We start from the raw sequence: 22,717 nt of genomic DNA on the forward strand, positions 1-22,717 counted from the left end.
TGTGAGTTATTGGCATCCAAACACAGTGGGGGCAGGCGCTCTTAAGTAGCATATGCTTTGGGAAGATGCAGCCATTTATCAATAAGGTTTAAAAATTTTATGTTTCATGAAGGAAGGGAGTCAGGCTGCGTGGCCATGATAACAGGAACTTCAGCTGGATTATGGGATATTTTGAACTGTGAAGAAACAAACATGTTTCTCTGCAAGCAGCTGGTGGAGGGAGTGACCCCCCCTCCTCCTCCAGCAACGACCCCTCTCCCGTCGTGCCCAGAAGGATGGCAATCCATTCCTCAGAGCAGCTCCTGCTTCAAAGTAGGTGTTTAATTTCTGAATGCAAACGCTTGTCATTTCAAATGAGAATAAGTTTCGTGTATGCATGGAAGGTGGATTTTACCCTGCCTACCTGATAGGCAGTCTGTGGTAACATGTCTCCAGCCATCCCCAGGTGGTGTGGCTGGGAAGTGCTGGAAAGTGCTGTATGTAGGTTGAACTGAAGTCTGGAGTCACAGGGACTCTGAGATGATAGGAAAAGCAAAGTTGCTTTAATAATAATTAAATATTTTAATAATAATTAAATTTGATAGATGACCACAGGCTTATGGTTGTACAATTAAATAGGAAGTGATAAAACCAGAGACCAGGAGACCAGAAGAAAGATAGAAGCCCAGAATTCTGTTTCTAAATTTCTGTAATACCCAGCACAGTATTCAATTGTTTGCTTTTTATAGATTTTTCAGGGAGGAAGGGAGAAAATGCAAACATGGTTTGGTGCACGAGATTTTTGCAGAGCCATTGGAGGAGATTTGGCATGTATCCACAGTGAAGAAGAACAAAACCTAATAGCTGGCTTGTAAGTATCTGCACAGTCCATTGTTTAAATATAGGAAAAAAAAAAACCATTTAAAAATTACCTTTCTGAAAGACATAAGGGATTTCTGGTGATCGGTTTCTACGTTGCAAAGATGGTGTATATCTTTGCAAAATGATAGAAGGAAATGGGTAGAAAGAGGTGAGAAAAGGGGTTTTTTTTTGGCTGGTCTCTGGGAAGGTGGTGCTATGCATTGAAGTAGCCTGAGCATACACAAAAATGAAAGAAGGATCACCAAAATTAGTTTCAACTGAGTTTAGTTCAAAGAAATAACACTGATCTTTTTAGCTCATTTGTAGTTGATCAGTAGATTAAATACTCTTGATTAAAGGAATAGTTTGTGCTGCTTTTCTTCCTTAGTTAAGGGGAAAAATTGGGAGACTAAGGAAAACCTGACCTACTGATGTTCTTATATAAATGTTTAAATTAAGCCTATGAGGACAGACAGGTCTGAATTTGGATGCCTAAGCTATTTGGTGGAACCAAGACCTTAAAATATATTTTCATTTAACTTGGTATTTGTGGACTCATGACACCTGTGATCTTTCCCATGAAGCTCTCTGTTTCACTGCTTCCTGCCACATGCAGTGCCAGGGTGTTTTCCCCCACATGGCAATTGAATGATAACTATCTCAAATGATATTTCAAGCATCAAAACACTGAGAATAATGTAATGATATACATTCTCCTTCTCTATTTCACACTGTGTCTGATTGTCTATATTTGTAATCATTCAGAAAGAGAGATTATCTTCACCTATCTTACTGGATGGGTTTAAGTGCCTTGGACTCCGACAGCGGATTTATTTGGAGTGATGGCTCACCAGTGAGTAAATAGTTTATTGTTCCAGATTTCTGTCTAATTTTCCATGTATATCTTGGCAGACAGCTGTCACAAGTCCTCCTATACAAGCTGCAAGTGACCTTAAGTCTTTATTACCCGATTACACTCTAGGAATTAGTTTTTATCTTTTGATAGTTCATAGTTATAGATAACAGTATGACATTTAGAGTAATGAAGTAACGCCAAAGGTGATGGAATATCTCTCTTGATCTAAGCAAATCTGGTTGTACTAATCTCTATATTCCCATTTGTCATTTACTGTAAGAAATAATTTTGTGTGTCTACACGAGCTAGGCTTTGTTGCCCTCACCATCTTAAGAAGATCAAGGTCTGCAAGGCCCAAGTCCATATGGCAGCACTGATGGATTGTCTTAGGTTGAAACATCAGAGCAGGATAACCAACCCAGGGGTCAGAGGGCGGTACTTAGATACTTCTTTCTAAAGCTTGACAGGACAACTTAATCTCTCCTGATAACAAAGAGGGCAATAACTTCTTGGCTTACTAACATGGCTTATAAATACACAGATGAATCATATGCTATGCAAGGGTCATGTCCTTCTCCTTACAAGGTCTGGCACCAAAGCACAAGACAGACCATGAAATCAAATGAAGTACATTCTTCTTTAACAGGATGATATAAGACAGTCATTTCACTTTAAAAGGAAAATAGTAACAAGGCTGTGTTTCTACTATAGGTAAATTTTGAAAAATGGGCAAATGGAGAACCAAACAATTATGATGGAAATGAAAAATGTGGCGTGTTTAATGGCTACAATAATATGAACTGGAATGATTTATTCTGTGAACATATGCAGGACTATGTTTGCCAAATAAAAAAAGGTAGGATTACTTTCTTCCTTGAGACAGATAAGGACATCCTTTCCAGGTCAGATCGCACTATCTGCATGTATTAGAGCCAGCTGTGCCATCAAGCACAATGAAACACTTAATACATTTTAATTTAAATAAAAGCAGTTGAAAACTATGAATTCATCCATGGGATACACATGTAAGTTTGGGATATTGACTAAGTGAAATCCAGCAGCCTAAAGTTGTGCATAGCTTCTGTAAACTTAACTTGTGATCAGCTGTAACATTGTATTTTGCTGAGTGTAACACCTTTTTTTCAGATATTCTGAGAAATTCTGTGACAAAAATATGCATATTGAGTAACCCTTATGATTAATTTTATTCCTTGGAATTAAAATGCTAGCAGCTGTATAAATATATTTAATTGAGAGATGTCTGAGAAACATAATATACTCAGATGCTGATTTACATTGCAGGAGCGTCACTGAAACCAGAGCCTACTTCCACATTCAGTAAGTCTTGTACTTCCAATAACAGAAATAAATTAACATATAATGATGTTAATTTCTATTACAAACTGCTTAATGTTTTACCTTGCAGATTATGAATATATTGTTAGTGAAGATGACTGGATAATATATAATCACAAGGAATACTACTTCAGCAAGGAACCAATGCCTATGGAAAAAGCCAGGAACTTTTGCAAGAAGAATGGTGGTGATCTTGCTGTCATTGAGAGTGAAAGTGAAAAAAATTTTCTCTGGAAATATGTAAGAAACATGTTTTACTTCAAAAATGCACCGTTCTGTCCTGCACTGAGGCACCTTTTTCAGCTGGCTTGTGAAATATTAGAAAGTAGTCCCCATCATAAAAAACATCAGTGCCACCTTTCATGGGCTTATCTACTTAGGAGCTTTACCATAATAATTATTTTCATACATTGCTACATATAGACAAACCCTCACCTTCTTTTCAAGAACACTCTCAGGGTGCAACTTTTGAAAACCTTGCTCTGTTTAGCTGAAAGCTACAGTTACTGAGTATGTTTTGTTTTCCAACTCATTCTCTTCACAGAATTCAAGAAAAGATTTTCCTTTTTTTTTTTTTGCCAAAACAGGTTTCAGATTTTCAGTAAAAGGTTTAAGCCAGAATATTTTCTAATAGGAAGAGAATAACCTCATGGTGATATACTCTTTTGGAAATAGTTTCATACTATTAAAACCAAATGTGATTCCATCCTTTCCTCCACATGACTAAGTACTAAACCCCACCATTTACTTGTAGCCTTTTGGCAAATTCTAACTATGATTTCCTAAAACTCTTAAAAATATTGCTTTATTTTATAGCTTGCTTAAGAGGTTGTTCTTACCTTCTTAACATAGCTTTTTTTCTCCATTTATTTTTCATCCCATTCTCCTTTTTTTTTTTTTTTTTTTAAATTTAAATACTGGAAATTGGAGGAAAATTTTTCATTTAGTAGTTCAGGCACATAATCCCAGCAACTCCTTGCACGTTGCATACTATGCAATTGTACAACTGCAACTAAAGTGTTTTTTTGAGATCTTGCTTATTTTGCTCGAAATCTGTTTTCTTACAGCTCATTAAAATTCTAATTTTTTGTGTTTTAGACTTTCTATAAAGACTGGGGAAATAACTTTTATATTGGCTTAAGTGTGAGCCTTGACAAGACATTCAGGTAAGTAAAAACAAGTGAAATTTGTCAGACTCATAAAGTGAATATGTGGCATGGCTATCTAAGAGACTGTTGAAGTTCAATGACTAATAAAATTTGTCTACAGCCATGGCTTGACATAAAGTTTTGAAATATGATTCTGCTCCTCAGGGGAGCACTTCTCCCATAATATTTGCACTATTTATTTCCCCTTCTTTTGGTTGTATACTCTGCTTTTGTATTGTGTGGCTGAGATGTTCCCTCACAGTCAGTGCAGTGTCATCCCCTTTTCCTTGTTAGATGAAAGATAAATTTGGTTGGATGTCTCTAGGATGTTCCAGATGGTACTTGCACACATTACTGACTATTAAAATGATCAAAGAAAAAGAACCCTTAAAACCTGCAGTGAGGGGCATCATGGTGGTTTTTAAAGGTGAAATATCAATACTGGAGAGCCCTTGTCTGGAAGGTAATTTCCAGGTGGTTGTACCATTAGAGGCCAGGGCAGGACAGCTTCAGGCTACATAGAGTCATTCCGTTTCTACAAATGTCTTTGGAAACAAAGTTCTCTGGGAATGTCCTAAACCTTTCTTGGAGCCTTGGATGAGTTACAGATGTATTTCTCCTGTGGTACTCTTCTCTCTCCTCCCCACTTTGCTCCCCCCCCCCCCTTTTCTAGTGTCTTCTCCTGGAATTTGAAGCTTGGTCAGATGAGTTTCAGCCTCTTCATCACAGTCTTCTCTTGCCTCTGGATGTCTTTCTTGGCCACAAGCCAGAGAGACTGGATAGTTTCGTCTCCTGGAGCTTCTGCTTTCTACGTCACATCCACTGCTCAGAAAACATTGTTGGTTGTCCAATTCTCCCTTGCTCCCTCACTAGTTTCATCCTCCTTCCTGTTGGGTGATGATGCTACTATTTGTCTTTATATTATTCCTCCTGGTTTATTGTGTACTGTGTTTTCCTATTTGGCTCAGGAAGATTTGCAAGTGGGAACAGCTAGGCATCCTTTTTGAATTCCATATTTGAATTTTACTTGCAAAAACACATATACAGTTGCTTAGTCTCCAAAACTCTAAATTGCCCTGGAGCTGATGTTGTCTGAAGGCTCTCAGTCTTGGCAGATTCTCCACTTGACCCTTCTCCTTGCACCACACTGAGGATTTTTCACTTTTTTCTTGGCTACTTTTTGGGAATAAATTTGTGAATCACCAAACTAGGAAATGATTGTTGCACAACTGAAAGTAATAGCTGGATAGTATTAAAGACTTACTTTGTTTAACAAAATGGTTCCCAGTGGTCCCCAGTAGGTGGTTCAAGGCTCTTTCTTACCCTATGAGATTTTATATTATTACTTTTAGACCCAGGAATTTACTAAACTAGGCTCATATTTCTGTTTCTGTGCTCCAGGGAAAGCCAGGTCCAGTGTTACACTGGTCTGTTTCCTGTAGGCCATCAATGCTCAGAGATCAAGAAAAGCTGGGACCACCAGTTGAGACCATTAGTTCAGATGTGGTCCAGGTCAGCAGAATAGGCAGTTGACATAATGATATTTTTTACTAATACTGAGTGGAAGCTCTTGTTTTTCTTTTACCAGAGAACATGTGTTTGTCAGCTAGGATGTAGGAAACTCTAATATGTCCTTTTCAAAGAAATATTAACTAATTCAACTGCGAATTATTATGCCCCCAAATGACTTCTTTCAGATGGATGGATGGAAGTCCAGTGAACTATGTTGCCTGGGCTCCAAACGAACCCAATTTTGCAAATAACGATGAAAACTGTGTGGTCATGTATACCCAAACAGGTGGGTGCTGTGACAACATTCAGTCTGCATGGTGTGGCATAGGCTTGGGAGGGCTGCATGTGCAAGGGTGGGTAAGTTATAATACTGAGCAGGCTGATGTTTGATAGGCTGTTTAAAAAGCATGGGAAAATAAATCATGTTGTCTTCTTCCATTTATGCACTTTTTAAAAGTTCAGATCTGTGTAGCTAACACATTGGATTACATCTGCAATTTGATTCCTAGCTTTGTCAGAAAATTTCAATGTGAACAAATCAGTTAAGTATCAGACCATCTGTAGATAGAGTCAGTATTGTTTTTCCTCTAATCTCTGCCCATTTTATGACTACCTCCCAAAGACATCAGCTGTCCGTTATTGCTTGTGCAGTTCCTAAAAATCTAAGGCTTGGGCATGGCTTTGATTATTACTACACAATGTTATACACTATTTTAATTAAAATAAATACAAATATCCTTTAACACAGCAAGTTGGAAATAACTGTGCTTACTGTAGCCAAGCATTTAGTCTCATTTGGAGCAGTTAATATCTTCTACTTTAAACATTTTTTGTCTCAAAATCTAAAGCTGAGGTGATCTTCGTAGGGTCTGTTAGAGGTCAATGGAAGGAAGTGGACAAATTTGGGGAGTAAATACTATGTCCTGTTTTGGAGCTTTTCTTTAAGATAAGATGAATTATGTCCTTAACTTCACTGAATTATAATGACAATATCTCCATTAAATGCTATTATTAGCTTTGCTGTAGATAGCTACCTTGTAACTGTCTGCAGCTAATGAAATGAATGCCATTTTCTTATTCATTCCTGATCTGTAAAATAGGGATGGTGATGTTAATGTTACCTTCTTACATCACACTCCTACAGGGAGAAATATACCCAGAAGACTATAAGACTTAGGTAGTAAGGTAACAAGGCCCAAGTACCTTATATAGACAGAGTGATCCTAGAGATCTTAAAGATCTGAGAGAGGTGAATTAAGCATTTGAACTAAAACTCCCCTTTGGCAATGCTATGGGTTTTCAATTGAAATATTTCTGTTCTCAGACAAAATATTTGTATTTTGAATTTTGCTGGAAACCTGAATATTTCCAAGGAACATACATACCAAATACTCATTATTTCTGGGGAGATAAATACAAATGTTGTCATCAGTTCTACTTCCTGCAATAGATTTGCTTTAGGAAAGGAGACTTTTTATCCCAGTCTCAGTTGCATTTAGTTTTTCTTTTATTCTAATTTGCTTTCAGGTACATGGAATGATCTCAACTGTGGCAGTGTTGAGTTATTCATCTGTGAAAGGCTTAACAATACTGTTCGTCCAACAATTGCTCCCACTTCACCACCACCAAAGGGCGGGTGTCCACAAGACTGGTTCCTCTTTGATAACAAGGTGCAGTATGAAGTGTCAGTATATTGTATTTTAAGAAGAGCAGAATAACAACCATCTTGGGTTCAGTTTTTCAGCTGTAGCAGGGTTTTCAGTTATCACAGCGTATGTTCTGATTGTGTATATTTAAAGACTCTAAAAATACGATTCCTGAAATAGAAATTACAGCCTCTGTTGCGATCACAGCTGTTATGTGAGAGGTCATGAGACATACCAGAAGAAAGCTTCATCTTATATTTTTGCTAATGTTTAATGTTGCAAAAGATGGCTGAGCAATTTTCCTTGTGTGGAGATGTTATATGTTCTTGTTTACTGTGCTAGGCTTATCTGGCTGTCACATGTTGCCTGGACAATTATTCGTCCCTTGCCTGCTATGCACCAGCTCTCAAGTCACTAAGGCACCTTCCCTTGAGCAAATTTATCAGTTTTTTTTATATAATCAAATACCTGTTAAGGTTGTTAAGTAATTCAATTATAAGCTTCACCACACTTTATTATGGAAGATCACTCTTCGCCTTCTCAAAAGACAAAATTTCAGGATGAGAGAGTGTATGTATTTAAAATCCATAGATTGTCATCAATGAAGCTATAAAAGCTATAAAACAAGAGTGTACACTGTTGAGAATACAGCTAGCAATGAAGATAATCCTTGATTACATTGCCTCGTCTAGCTCTGTCTCTCTTTCCTTTGGCTAAGCCAAAATATGACCTCAGTTTGATAGAGCTCCTTTGTTTGAGACACACTGGCTACTGCCTCCTCTTTCCTTCCCTTTCTCAGCCCTGGGGAAAAGAGTCACAAACTCAGAGTTTGTTCCATTTCATAGTTCTCTCTCAAGCCAAAATGTCTGCCTCTTCCTCACCTCCTGGAAAAGGAGTTTCCGGAGGTTCCATCCTTGACTCCTTTCTGAGTGTTTAGACACCACTTCTGACTATCATGGAGCTACCTCCTTTTTGCTCAACTTTTTCCCCAAATTGCCTGATTAACTTTTCAGTTGCATCCTTTAATCAACACATTTATGTTGCTTGACTCTGGCAAAGCTGTCTAATGACACCTTGGTTAAATCTCATAGATCATATTACAAGAAATGGTAAATACCTGGGTTTCTCTGTAGTATCGGAATAATTCTCTTTCTGTGATTATCCTGTGATAATCAAACCTGGTATGACAAACAGGGCAACAGAAGCTGAGATGTTTAGCTTCAATAACATGTCTTATCCTTGTTTGTTTTCTGAGGTGTTCTTAGACATTCCTCCCACAAAGTCACACCTCAGAAGTGTGCTCAGAAGCTTTAACGTGATTTCTACTGAAATCATTAGACTGACATATTCCTTCTTCTAAGTGCATGCTAAAATATTGGGGTTTATGCTAGTTTTCTAGTATAGGTCTTCTCTTTCATAAAGACCTAAAGGTAAGATAGAAAGGGTTATTATATCAGTTAATCTCCTTTTTTGCTTAAAATACCCAGTTTATCTTGTTTGGTACAAACAGAGGTGTTTTAATTGGAAATTAAAATGCCATCCAGTTACCAATTTGGCACGCTTCTCTTTTTCAGTGTTTCAAAGAATTTGGCTTTAATGAAAATGATACATTGACATGGCATGCTGCACGGAACAATTGTATTAATTTTGGAGGAAACCTGGCTACTATATCAAAAAAGGAAACACAAGGTATAAAGTATGAACATTTTGATGCTGGATGAGACATCAAGTAATTCCTGATAAACAGATTAAAACAGATGTTATAACTTCTGCAATACATGCTATTATTTATGCCATATCAATATCAAGTTATGCCAAATGAGAAATTGCACCTTTTGAAAAATGCAGAGGTTTTAGTGTCTTGATTAACTTCTTAAATCGTAGCTCTGGGTCTAATATGGGATGTACAATGGAATTCATACTGTTCAAATATTAAGATTTTGTATTAGGGACTTGTCATGTAATAAAATGTTCATATTTTGATTTTTTTAAGTGTACATGTAAAAATAGCACTCAAAGGGAGTAACACCCAAACCAAATCACCATGCACCTAGCTGCTGAGCCAAATTCTGTGGGTGTCAGTGGAGGATGCAGCCTCAGGCAGCAGAAGGCTCCAGTGCTGGAGTCCCAACTTCACCCTGTTCCATTGCTCTGCTGGACCCCAGCAGCCTGCTGGTCTTGCTGTTCAGCATGTTGCAGGATTTTTAGCAAGGCCTCATGTTTGTTCAGGAAATGCAGTCGTCCTGAGGGCTGCACACAGATCATTGCCTAGCTCACACCATCAGTGCTTGTGGTTTATGCTTTCTCTATAGTAGAGCAAGGACGGTTGAAGGACAGTCTTTTAGTGGAAAGTCAGTCTAGGCAGGAGCTAAGCAAAACAGCATCTGGCCTTCCAAAAAGCTGAGGTCTCAGGATATATATACTTGGTTAATAAGTAGTTTTATTTAGAAACCAAGTTAGTAAGTCTGGTTAACAAAGAAGTTACCAAAGAAGAAAATGGAGTGCACAGTCCGCAGACTCATTTTTTATGTGCCAAGGTGTAGAGTACTCATGTTAATTTCTGTAATACATTTAAAATATTTTCCCCGCTTCCTCAGATGATCAACAACACAGAAGGGGGTACACATAAATTTATGTATCAAAATTCGCCCATCTTCGTGTTTGTAAATACTTTTTCAGACTTTTAACATCAGATGACTATCTATTCTTTTTATTTTTTTATGAGAAGATTATCATCTTATTAAAAAGAGAAAACCAAAACTCATCATCCTGGTTCCAGGCACTCTAGAGTCTGCACTGTTGGGGAAAGGTACATTCAGTTTCCCTCCTTGTACAATTTTTTTTTTTTTTCCTTCAGCTTTCCTCATGTCCCTCTTAAAAAATGCTGCAACTGATGCTTGGATTGGACTGAATGACATAAATCAGGAGCACACATACTTATGGACAGATGGAAGCCCAGTTTACTATACAAATTGGGCGAAAGGTTCCCGTAGTTATTATAGTAAGGTAAACATTAATTTCTGGTTATCACTCAAACATTATAACTTTGGTAGGTGATTGTATATAGCTACAACTGTATTTTCTGTAAAGTTTGCTTTATAAAGATTTTTAGTGATCTTGTTGCTTTTGAAAGTGGAGTAAATATGTGGGAGATCTACCTTCACACATTTTTTTCAACTTCTGTATTTTGTCATGAATTTTTTGTTATGAATCCAGGCAGATGTTTGGAAACATTATGCAAAACTCAGGCACATGAATATTTCGCTCACTTTACAATGACTGACCAGGAGACTCAAATAAATCATAGCATAGCAGTAACTGTATAATTTTGGGATACAGTGAATGTTATTTAGACTTGATGAAAATACTTAGATAACTGTATATTTGCATATCTTGGCACTGAGCTTATCAAGATAAATGCGTTGAACAAAATACTCAAAAGAAGGAGACTCTGGAGACTTCCTTTCTCATTTTTATCTTCTCCCTCTATACCTTCTATCAAATCTTCCTTTTGAAAGATCTCTTTTGCACACTTTGAACCTTTCAGCACTGCTGTGCCATTTTCTGTTTAATTGCAAGACAAACCTGAGTGTTATTCAATAATTGTAAAATGGCTAATGTAGAATACGGGACTTGATAGTACCACTTCACTGCTCCTGTGCAAGCTTTATCAGGTTTTTCTCTTTTTGATGAAAGAATTGCTTTAAGTCCAGCTAAAATGGGAAAAAGCTATGTGATGTCTGACCTCTGCTGCCATCGAGGTTGGAGCTGGGTTTTGGGATCTCCAGGACTTCCACATCTCACACATGCATATGCTTTCTGTAGAAGGCTATGCCAATTTCCCTGCACAAGTTGCTCCACATACACCTTCCTTCACTTGCAGCCAAGACCTGGGCTACTGCCCCTGAGGGGTTTGAAGGTGGCATGAGGTCAGGCTGGTATGAGGTGGGGAGAGCTGCTGCCTCCTGCTGCAGAAAGTCAAGCAGTGTCTTCTCATGCTGTGGGAGGAAAAGGCAGAAGATAAAGAGCCCACACTGCAGTGGAAAGGGTTTGGGAAGTGTCCGCCCCAAAAGGTTGTTTCTGATCTCTACCTCTATGTTACTGCACTGTGGTGACAGCTTTGGATCCTAGTGCCAGATCAGGGCGGGAGGAGGATTTCAGCTCTCAAGGCAAGCTTCAGTGCTGAGGAGAGTTTCCCTATAACCTCCAGGAAAACAGCAACAGAGCTGAAATGTCCTGTCGGCCAGACCTAGCACACGCATCTCTACCTGCACACACACACGCTCACACATGTGCGTGCACAGAGATTATGTACATACAGCTAGTCCCACATGCTTCTTCCTGCCTCTGTGCTGTGCTTTACAACTCCATCCATCATCCAAGTACAAACTTTCCTAGGGCTGAATTGTAAATGCTTATTGTCATATTACTGCTCCTGACATTGCTTGTATGAGTTCATCTATATGACCTTCATATTATTCATCTGTGTGTGCCTGCGTGTGATAGGTGAGTCTGTATATCCAGCAGGAGCAGGAATGTTTCCTATCTATACACATTTTTCTTGTTAATCTCATTTCCCCTGTAGGATGACTGTGTCTTTATGATGAAGAACCCTATTGAACAGGCAGGGAAATGGAAAGATCAAGAATGTAAAACAAGCAAAAGCTACATATGCCAGAAAAATTCTGGTGAGTTTTCTTTCACCACTTTCTAGTACAGCTGATTTATTGTGGTTGTATCAAACTGGTGTTAAAAGTGACTTTCTCTATTTTAACTGAAATTAATCTGACAGTATCACATGCACTACGGACCATTTTAACAAAATGAGCACACATTTTATTTTGGGGGGAAAAACTCTTAACCTTTCCTATTTTAAGGACCAGACCAGTAAAAAAAAAAAAAAAAATCTATGGATCATTATGTATTTTACTATTTTTGGCAATCAGGTGGGAGAGGGAGAGAACAGTGCTTTGTCTTTATGTGGGTAAATTCTTCAAAACTGAAATTCTACTGTTATACTTAAAAGCAGTGCAACTTCTTTATTTTGAAAATCTGCCCTGCTTGATTTCCTTTACAGTCTTACTCAGGCAGTTTCATCAACAGCACTTGTATCCCTCTGCTTGCTCATGGCATGCTTACTGTACCCTGTTCCTTGTTAGAAATACAACAGATGCCAATGTGTCATGGAAAAAGTGGAGAAATTGTTCCCTTTAATGCCCTACATTGTTACAGTGTGCTTTGGAAAAGTCTAGAGCTTGCAAGGTGTGTTCCTGGAGTCAATACAGATATTTATGCTAAAAGGTCATTCTGACAAGAATTAGAAAATTTTGTGACAGAACATGAAAACATGACTTTCATCACTGCAGTGATAGTTGGGACACATGTTAATTTGTTATTCCAGCCTCCCTTAATTACTTGACTACTCCAGTACACTAGATCTTCTCTCAGTGTTATATGTCTAGCCAATATAATGCATTTGACTTCTTTTTGTTTGTTTGTCCGTTACAGACCCCAAACTGCAAAACTCCCAACCCATAGTTCCGATGTTTGGCTTTAATAATTATGGTAATGACCGCTATGCAGTCATCAACTACAAAATGGTCTGGGAAGAAGCAGAGAAGAACTGCAGAGACCAGTTTGCAGAGCTTGCCAGCGTTTTGGATCCTTATGCTGAATCTTACCTGTGGTTACAAATGTTAAAGCATGGGGAGCCTGCATGGATTGGTCTTAACAGCAACACAGTGAGTCCATCAAATGCTTGTGACAATCATGCCGCTACCCTAGATCGGCATAGATGAACCATATTTCTTGCTTGGAGGTTGACAGGATCCACTGCTGTGGGCGCTGTTTGCTTCCACGTGAGTGCTGTTGGTCAGATCTGTGAATACGTGGCAGGCATCAAAACTTTGCTGAGGTACCTGGCTTCAGGGGTTTTACATGTCTAAATGTTTGGCCATAATGTAAGTGCGAACTGTCATAGTCCACATTTCAGAGGCCACCAAGGATGTAGCTGCAGTAGACAGTGGCTTCAGCGGTAGAAATGGCTATGGAGTTTCCACTTCCTACACCACCATCTACCACACGCTCATGTGGGGGAGCATTGCTCTTTCTGAAGCACACCATGGAAACAAGTGGGATTAAAAATAGTTCTTTATTCGTGAGGTTATTTTAAGTTTTGTTTTAATTCACAGCCTAGCACTACAAGAGCTTGTGCTGGACAACAGGGGAAATGCCAAGGTGCAGCACAGAGGCGGGAGCAGGCCTCTGGCAACGGGGACACCTTAGGCTGGTTTTTGGAGCTGAAGCCAGTGCCTTGTGAAAAACTGCCAACAAAGTCAGTCAGCAAAGCGTGTAAAGGTCTGAAAGGGGAAGCATCTATTAGAGACATGTAAAAAACCCATGTAGCTGGATGATGTAGCTGGGGATCTGTGGAACAGGAGTTGTGAGGAAGTCAAGAGGAGAGAGGTAGAGTCGGAGCTTGGTGGGACACAGGACTGAGAGAGGGCACAGGTGCTGAGGTGAGAGGAGCTGGAGCTGCACTTCAGTGAGAGCAGGCACTGGGAAACCGGGATTAGACGGGAAGCTGGGATGAAACGTGGTCAAGGACTTAAAAGGAACAAGGGCAGGAAAGGAACTGGCACAAAAAACTGGATGGGAGCCTGCCTCCAATGATCACAGGAAGAAGGGGCTAGGCTCTGCAGGACGGGTTGACAGGAGCCATGAATGTGACTAATGTTGGTCATCCTCTGCAAATAGTGGTGAAATCCACTGAAAAAATACATGCTTAGCTCTTCTCTAGTAGCTGGTCCTTGCAAGAACTAGAAACCTATCACAAGCCCTGTTAGCATGGGTGGCAGAAGTCTGTGGTGTGTGCTCCATGAAAAACGTCGTCAGTATTCGTCTCTCCAGTGGAACATCTGCTTTTTCTATTTGCTTTCTGAATATATAGAGAAGCCTGTGTTAGAGGAATGCGAACAATAGTTTATCTGCAATCTTTATTTGATCTGTGTGTATATGTGGACTCCTTTGATAAAGTCTTCAACTATATATTCACATTTGTTACCGCAAGGCCCTTTCCCCATTTAGTGCATGAGATAGATGATATGAATTGAATAACGCAGGTTGCGTACCAAATAAACATCTGTAGGACCACTGCCCTAACTGTTGTGGAGAGTGGAAGTCTGGACCAGGCTGTTATGTATTCACGACAGAGGACAAATTAATTTTGTGTGAGAAACCATGATTCTGATTTTTCCTAATTTTTACTTACCTTCAAGTGCAATCTTAATGTTCTTTCAGTCTGATTCTTGTATGTGACATAATCTTTATTGTCATTTGCTTTTAGACTCGTGGCCATTACGTATGGTCAGATAGAAGGAGGAGCAGGTATCATAACTGGGCCAGTGGAGAACCAAATAAGAACACAGCCTGTGTCTATTTAGATTTGGATGGTTTTTGGAAGACAGCATCTTGCAACGAAACATTTTTTTCTCTCTGTAAACAATCTGATGGTAAGTTGTGAATGGGAGAAATGAGATTTGGGAGGCTGGAATTTAAATCAATGGCTTTATTTTAATTTAGCTTTTCCACATATGCAAAGATAGTGATCAATGGTGTATGCCTTGTGATGAGCTACTGCTTTTGTTAAGAAAAAAATCCCAGATCCAATCTGTCTTGAGTGATTTCCAGACATTTCATGTCACAGGCCAGTCAACACATGCACATCATAAAGACAACTGCAATATTTCATGCCACATGCAATAGTTCTTTTCTGCATCCTTGTTTGTCAAGAACTGCAGAATTGATCAACTTTAGCCTAACTATAAATATATTAATGGTATATTTTTACATTTAAAAGTATCTTTTGTAATATTGAGAGATAAGAAACTTCTGTCAGTGTAGCAGCTGAATTGATTAATCTATATTTGTTATAAGATCCTGGGAAGCTTCTGCTGAGATACTTTAGAGCTCAAATATTGCACCCAATTTTCAAACATATTTTAAATTAGATATGAAATTTATGATCTCTGCATCATACTTCACAGCAAATTTTATATTCATTTAAGCTCTGCTTTGGCTTTAATCAGGTGATGCAATAGGCTACTAATTTTACTTTTACATAGTTTAGGATGTGTGCACAAGGGCAGGAACAGACAGCTTCTCTGATTGACCTTGCTACAAACTGGCTGGGCACAAGCCACTGGCTTGTGGTGGTGGTGTCAAGATCCTGTATATATACCAACTCATTCCTCATTCTGTTTCACAAGTTTAAAGTAAAAAATTGCCTTGCCGAAGACAATTGCAGTTAGACTGGTGCAAGTCTTCTTTAGCAGATTGGAGAACCAGCTCCAACCAGTATAATTTATTACTAGCTTACCATGGTTACTTCACTCTTTTATCATTAGTTAAGTCTATGGGATATTCCTTTTCCTGGAATCACTGTCAGACTGGGAGGGCTGATGTGTGGTGCAGGAGTACACGTTTCCCTTGGCTTTTAAGACCCCACTGAAATGTGTGTGTCTTCTTAATAGAGTTAATTCCTAGTGAACCACCACAGCTTCCTGGGAAGTGTCCTGAACCGAAGCGTGGTAGGTCTTGGATTCCCTTCCGTGGTCATTGCTACTATGTTCACACCAGTTCTGAGGAAAGCTGGCCTGATGCTTCCATGACGTGTATCCAGATGGGTAACTGCCTTTTTTTATTAGGATATTTTAAAGGTTGTTTGCTTGTTTGTCTTTTTAATCCAGAACCAAGAGATAATGCATAGATGTGTGTGTGTGTATGTATATCAATTATAAGCTACACCTAATGTAAATTTATTATCAAGCATTTCTACTATATGAAAAAGCCGATCATGAAACATGTCATGATTGTTTACAGAGATAATGAATTTCTAATGGAAAATCTTGCTGAAATTATATGTAATATTTAATTGATATTTTAGGTGCTTCTCTGGTTTCCATAGAAGATTCAGCTGAAATGAACTTTCTCTTACTTTATTTGTCTCCACTTGCAAGTGAATTCAGAAAGTTTTGGATAGGATTGTTCAAAAATATTGATGGTAATTATTTCACAATGCATACTGAGATGAAAATAAATACTAAATAAACAGAGAGAATACTAAATAACACTAACATACTAAATATTAATACTAACTTACTAAATACTAAATAATCAGAGAGAAATAAACTGTTAAATGTTTAATAGCTTGTCTGCTACAATACTTAAAACATAAACAACTAAGAGGTCTATGCTTTTTGTATCTTTACTGTAATTAGAGTATATTTCGGTCTGTAAAAGGTTTGAGCTCAGCACTGCAGCAGTTGATTAAAATGTTTCCTGTTGCTTTTTTAAACTCAAATTGCTTGACATTTAACCAGTGTTAGTCTTTTAAGAAAAATGTTGTCTCGTAATTAAAAGATGAGGCAGCCTTAAACTGAAATTTATTTCTAAACAACTCAGAGGATAGCAGCTCATATGAGCTGCCTAGCAATATTTCTTAACCTAAATTTCAGGTTTTTTAAATAAATATTTTGGTAGAACTTTTTATTTTAATCCAAAAATATTTCAGGTTTTTTTTTTTTTTAACTGCAGATTTCATCCTGTTTTCTATGTCATTTTAATTCTGAAGCCTGTTTTTCATGGCAGACTTTGAAAGTCCATCTCCAGAGCGAGTCTAGACTGGGCTGCAGTGACCAGTTTTGGCCATGGCTGCCCAAGTCCCTGTCCCTCACCACCAGCAATGGCAGGCACCTTGTTGCATGGTGGGCCAGGTTCATCTGTTCTAGCTGAAAAGTAACAGTACAAAAGCAGCAATTTGTTCCTGACCTGGCCCGCTACACTGCTCCATGCAGTGCAAGCAGAGGCAGGAAGAAAGTGCACCTGCAGATGGGGGAAGAGAGGAGGTGGCATTGAGGCATTTGCGAGTTATATCAGGATGTGCTGCCATGAAAGCACACCCTGAATGAACAGAGATGGCAATTATTCCTACTTGATGGGCCACAGCAGGACATGAGCAGGGAGTTATTATTAAAGAGAGCCTATTTAGTCTGCAAAGATAATTGATTAATCTAGCTGTAATAAAGCAGCTATTCACTGATCTTGGATACACACATAAAGAAAATCTCCTGACCAGTCTGGATCCTTGAACTGCAGAGCATGGCTTACACAGGTGCTCTGTTTTTCTTAAGGCTCCCAGGCACAGGTGAGTCCTGGGCATAAGCTTCAGTTAAAAGTCCTTGGGTAGCCTGGGCACGTCTTCCTTGCATCACTGACAGCCAAGGTCCTGAAGGCTAATGGAGTCAACTTTGTGAGCATTTATGTTTGGTACACTCCTATCTGAATACCTCTGGCTGTTAAAAGAATGAGAAATGAGCCCTCTGTGATGCTAATTTAATCAACTAATAAATTTCCTATCTGATGTCATTGTGCCCAGTAGACTAGAAATGATTCCTACTTCATTCACTCACTAGGTAATACTTTAATTTTAGGGGAATGGCTATGGACAGACAGAAGTGTGGTAGAATTTGTCAACTGGGAGAAAGGAGAGCCTACAGTAATTTTTGATGAACACTGTGTTGACATGGATGTCTCAAGTGGAACCTGGAGGAACTATTACTGCTCTGTTGACCAGAATTTTATTTGCAAAATCCCCAAAAGTAAGTTCTGAATTTCTGTGCACTGGGTTATTTTAGAAGTAGTGGTTAATATACACCAAGCCAAACTGCTTATGCCCTGGGTACACTTTATGCATTGATCCTGATGCATGTGCATCTGCATTAAAGCCGAGAGTAACTTCTGTTAAGGACAATGAGAAATAATATCGGAGAATAACCTGAGTCACTGTTTCCTCCTCTCAGTTTAAAAGCATTGATTTCTTGGCATTGCTGTACCCTGGGGTAGGGGAGAATGTATCACCTGTTGAGAGCGCGGAGAAAATTTTCATAGTCGTTATGGTTAGAGTGCAAGGGGCAGTAGATGATGAATAGATGACTAAACTAGTGCTGAGAAGAAAGGCAGACACTATCCTGATAGCTAAGCTGAGGGACACCAGTGCAAAGTCACTGAGCTCCTGCAGAAAGAAGGTAGGTGCCAGTGGGGTCGGTACCAGTGAAGTGTGCTGGGATCTGCTGGACAACCAAGCAGAAAGCGTCAAGTGAGGGTGGGCAGTAGGGCCCACTTAATTTCTCTGCTGACACAGGCATAGGGAGACATGCCAAGACAACCAAACAGCATAGTACATTTCATTTTTAATGGTTCCTTGTGGTCCTGTGGTTTTTTGGATGTCAACCCATGTGAAATCTGAATGTGTCACAGGCTGGTGCGAGTCCCTCTTGTGTTCACAGCAGTGTTGCATAAAGCATGAAGGATGTAAATCTGCACACATGCAGCTAGTATGAGTCACTGTATACACATGGATTCAGCTGTGTTGGCACACATCAACTGGGAGACAGCATGAAACAGGGCAGATTTGCCGTTGGCAAACAGATCCCTTGCACAAAATAGATGCAACGTGGAACCAATTGAGTCTCCAGCTTGTGGATCTCCACGTGTTGGCAGGTTGGCAATGGAGTCATCCATGAGCTTTGCAGGGCCCAGCCAGCCAGACCTGCAAGCAATTAACTGAATCATACTCCCCAAACAATGGAAGGAGGAAAAGGAAGTTGCCTAAAAATACAGCTTAAATGCTGTTAAGTACAAATGTGTTTTTCAGTTTTGCAAGTGTAAAAAATTGAGTTCTTCAGTGTGAAGTGTGACGCCTTACACTGTGGAAGTGTAAAAACTTTGAACATCTGTCTCCCTACCAAAAAAAAGTGTTCAAAGCAATTAATAGTGAGGCAACAGCGTGGCTGGTTTTTTTTTTTGCAAATATTTTTAACCAAAATATTTGATGGATACAGCCTGAATTGTCAGGGAAAATGTTTTCATATATTTTTCATGTCCATGTACTGTGTTCAGCTCTGGGGGCCCCAGCATAAGAAAGACATGGACCCACTCAAGTGGGTCCAGAGGAGGGCCATGAAGATGATCAGGGGGCTGGAGCACCTCTCCTATAAGGACAAGCTGAGAGAGTTGGGGTTGTTCAGCCTGGAGAAGAGAAAGCTCTGGGGAGACCTTATAGCAGCCTTCCAGTACCTAAAGGGGGCATACAGGAAAGATGGGGAGGGACTCCTTATCTGGGAGTGTAGTGATAGGACAAGGGCTAACAGTTTTAAACTGAAAGAGGGCAGATTTAGATTAGATATAAGGAAGAAGTTCTTCACTACGAGGGTGATGAGACACTGGAACAGGTTGCCCAGAGAGGTTGTGGGTGCCCCATCCCTGGAAGTGTTCAAGGCCAGGTTGGATGGGGCTTTGAGCAACCTGGTCTAATGGAAGGTGTCCCTGCCCATGGCAGGGGAGTTGGAAGTAGATGATCTTTAAGGTCCCTTCCAACCCAAGCCATTCTATGATTCTATAATTATTTAAAATTTCATAGGAATGCAAAGTAAAAATTATATATGTAGTATTTATTTAATCTTTGAATGGTTGCTTGCAAACTGTCTATAAAATATATATATTTTAATTTTATAGTTATTGAAGCTGAGCCAACCCATGATTCACCTGTCAATAAAGGTAAGTTGGTTTCTTATAAGCCTGTTCAACAGAAATTTCAATAAGTATATAGGCATTTATTATTTACAAGTAAAATTGCCTCCAGAAAAGTTTCATTTAAATACCCATTTAACTGTCACATATGATTTTATTTGAAAACTGTTTAAAAGGAGAGCTCTTCTCTGAAATTGGATATCTTACTGATTTTTTTTTTTTTTTTTGCTTTACAAATGATATACTGTAGCACAATATAATGCTTTTTAAAAGGAACATAGAAGAGATTGAGCCTGATTTTGCATTGTCCATTCAGAACGTACATCAATTTTAACTGCTGTTATGGTTGTTCAGTACTTTTAGAGTTCACTCGGTTTACTTAGGGAGATGATTGTTGTATGCAATAGCAGTCTGTGGCCATTTGTAGTACTTGTTCTGTTTTGTCTTTCACAGCATCAAAAAATGAAGCTGCTGCTTCGTCTGCGAATAGTTTAGGTGGGATGATTGTTATACTGATCTTCCTTCTGCTAACAGGAACTGGCCTTACATTCTATTTTTTCTATAAAAAAAGACGTGATCGACAAACAGTTACAGCCAGTTTTGACAATGCCATATACCGTGGTGATGCTGACCCTGGAACTCATGAATCAAATTGTCTTGTAGCCAATATTGAAGAAAATGAGCAGGCAACAGTTTAATAAGCAGGATAATCTTGGGCCTGATTTTGAAAGGAATTAAAGCACTGGAATACAAGAATTCTTAAGGCAAAGCGATTTTCTCCCATGGAAATTCTAGTTCATTTTGCACAGGATGCTTCTTGCTTTCTGTACTAGCAGGAACAAGCAATCTTGCAAGGCAGATCCAGAGATCTGCTCACAACCTGTAGTACCTGGGAGGACTGCTGAGCATACACATGCTGTGTAAGTGAACACCCCGGCAGTTCCAGTTTCTGCATGGGTCCAGCATCACCTTTAGGCACAAGAAGAACCACGGTCACCACAGGCAACTGTGAGAATATGCTCCTTAGCACACTCCAAAAAGTATATCCAGATCTGTAGATATCCCGAAAATGCCACCCCAATCTCCAGCACAGACTGTCAAATTGCACAGGTTGGACGGGACCTCCAAGCTCACCTGGCACAGGTCGCTGCTCAAAGCAGGACCAGCTCCCTGCCTCAGCCAGGCAGCCTGCTCCAGTGCTGTGGGTCCACAGCTTCCTTCTGCTACTGAGGTACCCACAGAAACCCTTCGTGTTGCCTGTAATACCTGAATTAACACATTTTCCTCCTCTGTATATGACTGATAGAAAGGAAAGTGTAAATAGTTTTTCTTCTGCTATAATTCTGTAACATAAGCATCGAAAGATCAAATATAATAAGAGGTTGGAATGTATTGTGAATAGAAATAGTTTATCATTTAAATAATAGAATAGCTATCTCACAGGATTCTGCAAAAAGGGGGGAATAGGCGGGATGAGTTATACTTAATTCATACCTGAAAAAATAACATAAAATTTATTCTTGAAATCTCTAATACCAGTGAAGATTTCATACCTTTTTAGGCCATTTTTTCAAAGCATAATGAAACTCACCATTCGAAAGCCTTTTCTAATTTCTAACCAAATCCCCCCTGTCCAAGTCTGGTTTAATTCTTTGAGTATCATTCCAGACTCCCATCATGATGGAGCTGATAGCACTGCATGTTATGCTGGTCTACTGGTATATTCTCTGGTTTCATAAACCCTAAAAATATACAGTAGGCTCACATATAAGTGGTTTTGTTTTTTTTTTTACTTTTCCAGTGTATTTTATGCCAAATGTAAACCATCAAATGACTCAAAGCTCTTAGTCCAGAGAATGTCCTTATTTAATTTGATATTTTTTGATATTTTAATCTTTTGACAGATTTTAATTGTGTTTAAATTAAAATATTTGCGTGTGTATGAAATACATGTAAATAAGTTTTTATTCTGTGTTGGTTCACTAAATGGGTATTAAAAGGCTGGTTCTAAGTAAAAGTTTGTGTGTCTTTTTAAACAGAACAATTTATCATAAAAGTAAAAATAAGGGAAGGAAGGATGAGTTTTTTAAATTTCTATACACAAATGACCATCCACTTTTCCTAGTCTAGCATGTTCTTAAACAGCAGTAGCTATTTGTCTTTACCATCCTGTGAAACATGTGCCTCATTGCTTCTTTATCTGACATTTGAAAGTTTACCCTAATAAACATCTAATGAAAGTGGTCTAATTTAAGACTACTTATGTGCTGTACGGCTCTAGCAGTTTCTGAGACAGATTCTTATATATTTGATAGCTCTTGTCACGTCTCCTCTCCATATTTTCTGATAGCAACACTAGTTCTTCCCTTTTTACTTCACTGGGTACATCTAGATCCATAATCTCTGCTGTTCCCTTCTAGACCCTGCTCTATGGTACGTAGGCCCTTCCGACAGTACATTGCATCAGTGGATGAGGTGTTTCGGGTGAGATCCTAACAACACTGAGCAGATCAAAAAGATTAATCCACCATTGTAACACTTGCCATAAAGGACCCTTCTGTCTGAGTTGGTTCTACAGGATCTATAGGCTTGGCTAGAGAAATGGTTACCAGAAAACAACAGACCAAAGACAGGAAAGATGCCTAATGAGAAATTAGTTTGTGAAAGTTTCCAAGGACTGATAAGCTGTATAGACTAGTAGTCCTGTTGCATCTGTGAGAACTGAACCAAGAGTTTTCTGGGACTCTACAAGGCAACTAGTGCACACAAGC

The 22,717-nt window shown here is 39.0% G+C and overlaps 1 protein-coding gene across 1 annotated transcript in view; it reads left to right on the forward strand.

The window, feature by feature from the left end:
- Nucleotides 1–22,193, forward strand: part of LOC104314937 (macrophage mannose receptor 1) — a 33,444-nt gene extending 11,251 nt beyond the window's left edge. Inside the window, exons 12-30 of the mRNA XM_069776299.1 lie at nt 113–312; nt 729–850; nt 1,606–1,693; nt 2,408–2,552; nt 2,999–3,034; nt 3,123–3,292; nt 4,151–4,218; nt 5,898–5,998; nt 7,240–7,382; nt 8,933–9,047; nt 10,216–10,364; nt 11,944–12,046; nt 12,867–13,099; nt 14,704–14,869; nt 15,890–16,042; nt 16,303–16,419; nt 17,849–18,016; nt 19,932–19,973; nt 20,400–22,193. Of these exons, the coding sequence (XP_069632400.1) occupies nt 113–312; nt 729–850; nt 1,606–1,693; nt 2,408–2,552; nt 2,999–3,034; nt 3,123–3,292; nt 4,151–4,218; nt 5,898–5,998; nt 7,240–7,382; nt 8,933–9,047; nt 10,216–10,364; nt 11,944–12,046; nt 12,867–13,099; nt 14,704–14,869; nt 15,890–16,042; nt 16,303–16,419; nt 17,849–18,016; nt 19,932–19,973; nt 20,400–20,644 (2,564 nt within the window). The 3' untranslated portion in view covers nt 20,645–22,193. The remainder of the gene's footprint in view (nt 1–112; nt 313–728; nt 851–1,605; nt 1,694–2,407; nt 2,553–2,998; nt 3,035–3,122; nt 3,293–4,150; nt 4,219–5,897; nt 5,999–7,239; nt 7,383–8,932; nt 9,048–10,215; nt 10,365–11,943; nt 12,047–12,866; nt 13,100–14,703; nt 14,870–15,889; nt 16,043–16,302; nt 16,420–17,848; nt 18,017–19,931; nt 19,974–20,399) is intronic.
- The last annotated feature ends 524 nt before the right edge of the window (nt 22,194–22,717 follow it).

Source organism: Haliaeetus albicilla, chromosome 2 (genome assembly GCF_947461875.1).
Source record: "Haliaeetus albicilla chromosome 2, bHalAlb1.1, whole genome shotgun sequence".
Lineage (NCBI taxonomy): Eukaryota > Metazoa > Chordata > Aves > Accipitriformes > Accipitridae > Haliaeetus > Haliaeetus albicilla.